General features: G+C 52.1%; 1 protein-coding gene across 1 annotated transcript; it reads right to left on the reverse strand.

The window, feature by feature from the left end:
- Positions 1-1,496: 1,496 nt before the first annotated feature.
- On the reverse strand, positions 1,497-2,228 carry NEUROG1 (neurogenin 1). Its single transcript, XM_047858845.1, has one exon. The coding sequence runs from the start codon at positions 2,226-2,228 to the stop codon at positions 1,497-1,499; it is 732 nt and encodes a 243-aa protein (XP_047714801.1).
- Positions 2,229-10,108: the final 7,880 nt, after the last annotated feature.

Here is a 10,108-nt window from a genome sequence, read left to right on the forward strand (position 1 = left end):
GGTTTGGGCGGCTGATTTCTCTGGCAGCAAATGAAAGCTTTGGCTGTTGCCCTTAAAGACGGGCTGAGCAAAACAGGACTGAGCCCACCGAATGTCTCCCTACCCGCCCCCCTCACTGTAGGCACAGCTGGGGAGATATATGTGTGTGGGGGGGGGGGTGTGCAGGCACCCTAACTCACAATTTTAGGCAGGTGCACACGCCATCCAGACATACCACACCAGGGTAATTCATCCCACACCTCACAGCCAGGGTGATCCTAGCCTCAATGGACAACAATTTGGAGGCATTGTTTACCAATCAATTTCTCCCTCTAAATAGGCTGTTATAAGAGTGGACCCTTCTGCTTGCCCAGCCTGGGCCCACCTGTCACTGGGACTTCCTAGCCAGTGGTCACACTGTATTGATCTTTTTAATCCCCTCTCTTTGAAACACAGAGCCAGCTGATGTGGAGTTCCTCAAAAGAAAGAGTCTCCCACCGCCCCTACCTCTACAGGTAGCTGCATATCCGGGGCTAATTCCCCACTAAAAAGTCTTAATTGGCTTACGGGGAGCCTGAAAGATCTCCCTTGTGCTTATAAGGTGAAAGGAAATGATGTCTCCCAAATGCCCTGGCCCGTCTTTATCCATTTCTTGGTGGAAATCAAGTGCATTGTATATTTTTAAGTGTTTTTGAAAAGGGAGTGGAGAGTTTGGAGGTGGGTGAGGATAGTGTTTCACTTTAGTGGTTGAGCCGCCAGGGGATGGGAAGAAAGCCTCAGAGAGACACCAACATGAGGCGAGAAACTTGGTGACTTATTTTTTTACTTTGTTTTTATTTACACGAAACATCTGCAGTACAAAAATGTAAACTTTGATACCTCATAATAATAGAATAAACTCTTTATGTACAAAAATACATTTTCATATGAAAGAAGCATCTTGAATAAATTAAAGTACTTTCCAGCCCTGTGCCTGAATAGCTACGCAAGTCTGGGTTCTTCCTAGAGCAAGCCTGCAGTGGTGGGGGTCGGGATCCATAATGCATGAAGCCCACTCCTTGTCTCTCCTTTTTAAGCCTTTTCATTGTATTGTCAGCCGGCTCAAACCGAATTTTCATGCTCGTTTTTCTTCATTAGAGTTCTACAAATTGTAAAATTGACTTTTCACCTCGTCTTCAGGGGCTGAGCTGTCCCTTTTCTAAATCACACTGAAGTGGTGGCTGGGGTCAGCTCTGAGCCAGCCACAAAGGAGGTTTTGTGGAGTTCAGAAAGTGCAAAAGGAAAGGCCGTCTAGGGGCGGGCAGGAGGGGCCCAGGGCTGAGGGCTGGAGAAACAGACCAAGGGGCAGCCACGGCGGCGAGGGTGCAGCGACCTAACAAGCGGCTCAGGTATCTCCCACCCCTTTAAAGCTCCCGCTTCCTCCCTCCGCCCAGACTGGGGGTCCTGAGACTGCAGCTGGGGCTCCATCTACTGCCTGTTGCCTTGGGAGGGGGAAGGTAACGGTGTCCCTGAAGGGCCTAGTGGTAAGGGATGAAACAGGGCGTCGTGTGGAGCAAGTCTTTGGGCAGCCCGGGGAAGGAGAAAAGGGGGTCGCCGGGGCCGTAGGCGAAGTCTTCCGAGGCAGCGGGGCTACTGGGGTCAGAGAGTGGCGAGGCAGCAGCGGCGCAGGGAGAGGCGGCTGCACCCGAGCCCCAGGACTCGGCGTCGCTGGAGGGGCTCGGGGGCCCGGGCAGGCAGGGGGCGCACTGCGGCGGCAGGAGGCGCTCCCGGGCACCGCTCCCGGGCAGTCCCTGGTCGGCCAGGCGCAGAGTCTCGGCCAGAGCCCAGATGTAGTTATAGGCGAAGCGCAGCGTCTCGATCTTGGTGAGCTTGGTGTCGTCGGGGAAGGAGGGCAGCACGCTGCGCAGCGCGTCCAGAGCCGCGTTCAAATTGTGCATGCGGTTGCGCTCGCGGTCATTGGCCTTGACACGCCGGCTCCTGCGCAGCGAGTGCAGCAGCGCCTCGGAGCGCACACGCGCTCTGCCCCTGCGCCGCCGCCTCGCCTGCTCGTCGTCTTGCGCCCGGGGAGTATTGGACGCTGCAGGAACCGCGGGAGCGCCCCTGCGCACTGGCACGGGCGTCCCCGAGGCGGAAGCTGGCGGCTGGAGCCCGGCACAGTCCTCCTCGTCGGTGAGGAAGCCGGATAGGTCGCTGCTGCTGCTGCTGGCGCAGTCGAGGTCCGAGAGGCATTTCTCCAGAGGGGCCGGCATCGTTGCGTGGCACAGGACCGACGGGCAGGTAGGAGGGCGCCTGGAGGACAGGAGCCCGGACAGAGGGTAGGGCCGCCGGGGCGCACTTACGTTCCAAATGGCCCAGGCCAACCCTGTGGCCGCTGCGGGCTTCACGGCCAGGAAAGGTGCTGGGGCGCACCTGGAGCTGGGTTTCACCTCCTCGCCTCGTCTGCTGCAGGGGCCACGCTCCCAGTCGGTCTCCCGAGTGATCTCGCCGGCGAGCAGATCAGCTCGTGTGAGTACCGAGTGTGGCACACGACCGGCCTCAGGACCCCTTAAGTACCCGCCCCAACAATGGGCGCCCCCCTCCCTTGCCACCTCCGCCCCCGCGGCAGCCCCGGTGAATGGAGCGAGGCGGCAGGTCAGCCCCGTGCGGTGCCCGGGTATTTGCATAATTTATGCTCGCGGGGGGCCGCCCCGGCCCCTCCCCCCTCCCGGAGCGTGCCCGTAATTACCGCGGGCCAATCGGCGGCGTCGCGCGCGGCCCCGGGAGCAGTCTCCGGGCTAAGCTGGCGGGGGCGTCTCCAGGCAGCGAAACGGAGGCGGGGGCGCCCGGCGATTAGCGGCCGAGGCACGCTCCTCCGGGGGCGGGCCCGGCGCCCCTCGCTGGGGTGGGATGGGGAGGCGGGGCTCAGGCCGGAAAGTGTGAGCCGCGGAGCAAGTTGCGGAAACCTGGAGCCGGCTGGGAGCTTGGGTTCGTTTCCTCTCTCCCGCTGCTGAATGGCCGCGTGACTTTGGGCAAGTGATTTGACCTCACTTTCCCCGTCTGTAAAATGGGACACACGTCTACCCTGTTGACGATGTTGTGAAATGATGTTCGGAGGACAGTTGGCGCGGCGCTTTTGTAACGCAGCGCCGGATAAATGGTTGGGAGAGGCAGCGCCCTCAGAACCGAGGGAAAACCCTATCCACAGACGGAGAGTGGCCGGGTGTGGATCATAGAGCAGAGGGCAGGCGTAAGCGCTCTCGCTTCTTCCAGGTTGGTGAAGAAATAGGGGAAGGTCTCTGCTGACCGTCGTCGCCTAGGGGCCGGGGACCGGGAGGCAGGAGGTGGAGGAGCAGTTTGGAAAGTAAAAGAATGGATGATTTTTTCGAGTGCAATCTTGGCCAAATACTCCTAACACCACCCTAGTCCCCCAGCCCTCTTATTCCAACACTTTCAAATGACTTTTAAAGTAACAGAATCCCCTCCCCTCAGGGAGCCCTCCTTGCTCCTCTCTGCCACCCACCCCCTACTTTGCTCTGCCTCTCTTGAAGGTGCTTGCGGCCTCTGAGGCTCCCTGGAATGTGAGCCAGACAGGGACCTGGCTTTCCTGGCCCAGGAGAAAGGGTAGCAAGCACTCAGTAGCAGTCACTACCCACCTCCCTGGATTCCTTTCTATACCTTAGTGATATAAACGCACCTATTAGAGCAGGTTTTGCTGGTCAGCAGTCGCTTTTCCACCAGTGTTCATGTTGGAGCAGTAGATCCCAGGCACCCCCACGTTTGTACTTAGGGGGAAATAGTCACTAAGGAACAGCACCAGACGATGCAGGTGGGAAAGTTAAAAAACGAAATGAACACCTTTGAGCAAAGTTTCATTGTCCTCCCTGTGACATCTGGATGATGGCCTCAGGCCTGGTCTGTGGCCTGTTGTCCTCAGAGCTGTCTCTGCCTGCGACGCCATCCCCTTTCTACACAGGTGTTGTCTGGAGGCAGAGCCTGCCTCCGCAAACTGTCCAGTGACAGTCTTCAGGCTTCGTGGACTCTATCCAGCCCTGCTTTCCCCTCTGCTGCGCCTTACCTGTACTCCCAGCCTGGAGAGAAGGCTGGACACGGTCATGTATAAGAGCTTTAGGTTTGTTAGAAGTCGCAAAAAGTGGATTTGATCAGCTTAAGCAAGAAAAGGGAGATTGTTGGGTGATGCGAGGCATTTCAAGGAACACAAAGCTGCTGGCATTTGTGTGAGCCTACAGGAGCCTAGGTATCCTCAGCCCTGCTCCCAGCCTGTTTCGTCCCTGCTTTCCTGAGGCCTTGGTGCATTCCCACTACCTGTGACGTGACATTGCTGGGCCCCTGTATTGTATTCTTGAGACTGGAGTACTAAGTCACCACAAACGAGGCACCTTAAAACAACAGGTATTTATTCTCCAGGAGGCTGGGAGTCTGAAGTCAAGGCATCAGCAGGGTTGGCCCTTTTTGGAGGCTCTGAGCCAGAATGTGTTCCAGGCCTCTCCTAGCTTCTGGTGGCTCCTGGTAGTTCTTGGCATTACTTGGCTGGTAGCTGCTCTACTTCAATCTTTACCTTCTCCTTCTCTGTGTTTCTGTGTCTTCTGTTGCTTATAAGGATACTTGTCGTTGGATTTAGGGCCTGCCCTGATCTAGGATGAGGTCATCTTGAAATCCTTATCTGTATTCCAGCTGCAAAGAACCTTACTCCAAATAAGTTCACATTCTGAGGTTCTGGATAGACATGTCTTTTGGCGAGCCGCTATTCAACATGCTACATACAACTCCTTTTCTGAATCCCTGGAGGAGAGAATCTGTTCAGGGGACTAGGGTCACTGGAGTGGCCATTTGTTATTTCTTGGCTGCCTTGCACCTGAGGAGCCTTCCTGTTGAGGAATCTGAATGCATGAGCACCTCCCTCCCCATTCTTGGCAGTTGGAGTGTGGCTACGTGCCTTAAGTGGGGTCAATTGTATGCCCCACTTGGAACTTAGGCTCTGAGCCAGTGACAGTTCAGAGTATACATGTGTTGTGCTGACAACCTGGAAACCAGTGGCCAGTGGTGGAAGGGTTGGCCAGGAGCAGTGGATATCCTGCCTTAGCTCTTCCTTGGGTCTGCCTGTCCCCCAAGCCCCCCAGATTTCATGCCTGGTTCTCTAGTCTTCTCACTGACTGCACAAGAAACTCCATAGTAGTGCTTTTCCTAGTAGGGCTCTTTTGCTTGAGTTAGCTAGGTTTGATGTCTGTGTGTGCTAAAGAAAACACCCAAGTTAAACATTCAGTTGCCAAAGCATGGTGATTGAGGCAACCCATATACCATATTGCTTGCCTGTTCTGGGGCAAGAACTGTGCCAGACACTGGGTTAGCAGGGATGAAAACCTGGCTGATGGGGGTCATGGGCTCTGAGCCTCATAAGCCTAGGGTTCACTGCTGGTAGAACTCTTGGAGATTATTCATCCATGCATTGTACCTCATACTTAGGAAACTGAAGTGGTAGATGGAGGGGTCTTTTCTCCAGGTGACCCCAGGGATCTCTGGTGGTCAAACTAGAGCCGGATTCAGGAGAACTTCCAGCCCCTATTCCATGTTTTTCCATCACAGTTAATCAGTAAGTACATGGTGAGCATTTTCTGCTTTCTGCCCTGTGCCAGATGCTCATATAGAGTCGGGCAGACCTGTAGTCATGGGGCAGGGGAGATGTGGCCACAGAAAAGTGACCTTTCCCTGGCTGAGAGAAGCACTGAGGGCCTACTAAGGGAGCAGACCTGAAGACCATCGTGCACCTCCAAAGGGAAAGGAGGTGGTTAGGGAAGCCTTCCTGGCAGAGGGAGGCTTGAGAAGGCCTTGAAGAATGAATGGGACATGAACAGATAATTTAGGTAGAAGGGGGTGTGTGGGGATGACTGTGGCAGCACTGTGGGGGCCAGCGGGAAGAGGGTAGGAGGCAGTTGTGATGGGCCTTGAATGGCCAGGGCGGTCTTTCTTCTTCCTCTTTGTCTCCTTCTCATGGTGCTTTCTCTGAGCAGGGCTGTCACAGTTGTTCAGTGGTTTACTGCACAAGGGCATCCATTGCAAGTGGGGAATACATTCTAATCTCTTTACCACGTGCCGAGCCGTGCACCGTGATGTGAGATTGCATCTTTCCAGAGAGGTGTGCTTTTCAAGTGTGCCCAAAGGCACTTTAGGAGCTCCCAGTGGCTCTGTGCTCTCTCCTGCCTGTGTCCCCCTCCTCTGCCAGTACCTTCGTGACCTGACTGGGTCGGCATCTTAACCTTGCCCTGCCTGCTCCTGGCTCTTGGGCGGTGCATGGGGCAGCTCCTCCCTGGACATTGGTGCCTGCCCACTTTGCTTTTAGTAAGTGCGTCTGAGGCTTGGGAGGAGCACCTCTCCTGCAAGTGACCCGCTGAGGGTGGAGCTGAATCCTGGGAGAATGAGAATGAGGTGGTAGCTTAGGCTCAGGTGTGTCCCCTTTGAGGCTCAAGGCTTCCCTTCTGAAGAAAAAGTTTGAGAAGTTTCTCCTGACCCCCCACATCCCTTGGAGCCTAGTGCAGGGCACGTCTGTGGAAGGGCCCTTCTGTCTCAGAGCACAATAGGATGCTATCTGGGCACGCAGTAAATCCAGCCACAGCAGGCGCCCAGGTGGCGAGGGCTGCAGTAGGTATTCTGGCTGCCTGATGTGTGAGCCATCCAGCTGCCCTTCTGCTGGGGGTGGAGGTAGGTGGGTGGGGCAGATGTTCCAAGGGTTTGGGTTAAACCAGAGTTTCTCACATTGTGGTCACCTGAAGCTGTAGGGATGATGGGGGACCCCAGCCCAGATGATGGGGGACCCCAGCCCGTCAGAATCTGGAAGTACAGACCACATGCTGAAGTCGTGATTGACTGATACTTAGAGCCTCTGTTTGCCCCTCATATTGGAATAAAAGCCTTTCTTTAGCATTCACCCTCCTGTCTCGTGCTTATCTAAGCCCTTGAGGCAGATCAGACATGTTTCTGTGACAGCTCAGAGGTGTTCTAAGTGATGCCAAGACTGGGGCTTCTGTTGTTCTGCTTGCCTGTGTGACACCCTGGGGTGTCCCTGGGGGAGGATTCCCGGAAGGGATTCAGGGGCTGGAAGGTGCAGCCCTCTTCCGGGCAATTCTGGAGGTCTGACTCAAGACGCTGTGGAACCAGCAGAGAGGTGATTTCAGTCCCTTACTGAGAGGACCATTCTGCTGTCCACACCCTGCTGAAGGAACCAGCCTTCTGGAGAGATGGGAGGAGAGGCTCTCAGGGTTGAGGAGGGCATCTGATGTTTCCAGGGAAATTTGAAATTCTTGGTGTTTTTCTTTTTTTAAGCTGAAGAAAGGCCAAAATAGGAGAAAATAGTGGCATATTATAAATGTTTACCTGTAATAAATTAATATGGTCAGCATGTACATATACAAAGCTGACTGTGTTGTTCACAAGACAATTTCAGAATTTTTAACCAATTTTATTTCTTTTTAAGTAAACTCTACACCCAGTGTGGGGCTCAAATTCACAACCCCGAGATCAAGAGTGGCATGCTCTACTGACTGAGCCAGCCAGGCACCCCAGAAAGTTTCAGAATTTTTAAATGAACATCAAATCATCACACATGTAGATATGGAAATGCAAGGATGGAAGCAGATTTAAATTTGTTGTTGTACATCCTCTTCCTCTAGCCTTGTCAGTGACTCAGTGGCCGTGTGTGTGACTTCATTTGGAGTTAGTGCCCACAGCCTTTGAGCCCTTTTGTGGACACGAGGCTGAGCCAGATGGCCTCCTTGCCGTCCTCCCTTTCAATTATCAGAAACATGTAAGCCTGAGGTTGAACAAACTACCTACCTTTTAGAGATGCTGCTTCGGGAATGAGGCTGAAAGGTTAGTGTCTTGTAATTCCAAGTGCTGGCATGAGCATCTGAATGTGTTGGGGCATGGGGAGGACACCATCACATTTCATAATTTTATCCCAAACTGTTTTAGCTGAAATTTATCATTCCCTATCCACACCAGTTGTTAGAATATCAATTTCAAGAGTGCTGTGGCATCTACATGTAGATCTGAGTTTTGTTATGGGCAGTGTCTGTCCTTTTTTCATCCCTCCCTCCCTCCCTCCCTCCCTCCCTCCCTTCCTTCCTTTCCAGTATACATGAACTCTCAGATGCCATTTAGGATAACATAGGTGAAGGTTGTTGGCGTGTTACTCAGCCACTCATCCACCTGGGTCTTGGGCACAGGGCTGGGCAGTGTACTGAGTTTATAAGGCAGATTTTTGCACAAAGTAAAGTATGAGGGCCACCCTTTCCAAACAAGACCGTTAAACTACCATCATAGTTTTCTTTCTGGAGCTACCTGTGGGGAGCGATGGCATTGGTTTGGTGGGTGGCATTTTAGAAAGAAAACACTGTCATCTTTTTTAGAAAAAAAAGAAGAAAAAGGTGCAGTTACTCCAGAGGAAGCGATGAAGGATGATGTTGGACCCAGAGGCACACAGTGTTCCTTTCAGTCTGTTAAATACACCCGCAGATATGCGTTTCCATCTAAGAGAAGCAGGGTAGGGGTGGGGAATGGAACGGAGAAACAATTCCCTATTTTCTTTACTGATGACCCATGACAGTTGTGGAAGGAGGGGTAAAAGGGAGGGGGGAAACGAGGCAGGAGGGGGGAAACAGAGGGGTCTTTCAGTGACAGAGCAAGGAAAATGGCAAATTATCCATGGTTTCCAGAAATCCGTGGAGGCCCCCTCGGCCCCTGCTCTGCTAAATACAGTGCCGGCTGTATGCATTTCCCACCTCAGAGATGTCTGCTTGAATATTCTGGGGCATTGTATACTGATGTGTTTGGTTATGTACAGTCTGCCTACTTGTGGGATGAATGTTGGCCTCCAGGGGAAGTCCTGGTGCAAATCAACTTTATTCTAGTGCTGTGCAAGAAGTGCCTTCCAAAAACACATGGGGCAGTTCTACAGCTGGATAAATTCTTTCCAAAAGAAAGTTTCAAATTTGATTGGAGTTCTCAAGCCTCGTAGCAGGAACAGTATGTGCTTGGGCTCGCCCAAGGTTTGAGGTGCGTTTGTGGTTTGGGCCAGTCTTGGGTGAAACAATGTCCTTTTTGTGCCTTAAGTACTGTGGGGGAGGCGAAGGGGGGTGTGCATGCTTGTGGCGGGAGGGCCCATGGGGTGCAGACCCTGAAATGAAGAGGGAGAGGGCAGAAGGTACCCACCCCCCCTTCCCCACCCCCCCTCAGGAGTGAGGCTTGGAATCATTTTCACATCAGCTGTTTGAGGCTAGAATCAATCCAGAACCTCCTTCAAAGCCTCTGAGTTTTGCCTTCCTAGATTTCTTGAAGTGAAAACTTTTGGACTCAGATTTAAGAACAGTAGGCCCTGCTGTTGCTGCCACCAGATTCAGCTTCCCACATCCAGGCCGCACCTGCCACGGGATATTGCTAAAGCCAGAGTTCATTTTTGTCTGTTTCATGGTTTTGCGTTCTTAAGAACATCTTCCCTGGGGATTAAAAACACAACCCCCCACCCACCCAAAATGTTTGTGGGTCAAATGTGGGGAAAACCGTTTGAGGGTGTTTTCTTCTGTGTGTACAAAAGAAGTCACGGTGAAATTTATCCTAATGGATTTGAAACTCTCGTTTTATGGAGACAATTCTGAAATAAACACAGAGAATGGAGATATAGCTAAAGTGTTTTCCTTTTGCTTTTTCTCTACCTTAACGCTCCGTCACATAAATTCATGTTGGGTAGGAACACAAATGCATTTTGTTTGTAGTAATTAAAATGTTTTAATGAGACAACCATAAAATCCACCATTAATTATTTTATTTCAAACACTTCTCCCTTCTTTTGAACCAGGTCTATTTAGAAATAGTTTAGAGAGTAGCCTGCAGTTTTATTCTTTCCTCTGCATTATACACAGGAGTGGAGAAGTCATTTATAAATAATTACACAATGTTTTGGGTCTTTGGGCTTGTATAATATATCAAAGCGATTAGTACACTTATTGTTCCATTGTAAATGCTTTTTTTCTCCTTTCAGTTTCACTTGCCTTGTCTTCTAGCTAAACCTTTTTCTGGAAATCTTTTGTCTTCTTCATTCTTTTTGCTTGTTACAGTCCGGGAGCATTCTTCTTATTCAAAC

Source organism: Prionailurus viverrinus, chromosome A1 (genome assembly GCF_022837055.1).
Source record: "Prionailurus viverrinus isolate Anna chromosome A1, UM_Priviv_1.0, whole genome shotgun sequence".
Lineage (NCBI taxonomy): Eukaryota > Metazoa > Chordata > Mammalia > Carnivora > Felidae > Prionailurus > Prionailurus viverrinus.

What these genes read in the sequence shown, in the direction of transcription:
- NEUROG1 (XM_047858845.1), bottom strand. Translation starts at nt 2,228, where the DNA reads ATGCCGGCCCCTCTGGAGAAATGCCTCTCGGACCTCGACTGCGCCAGC.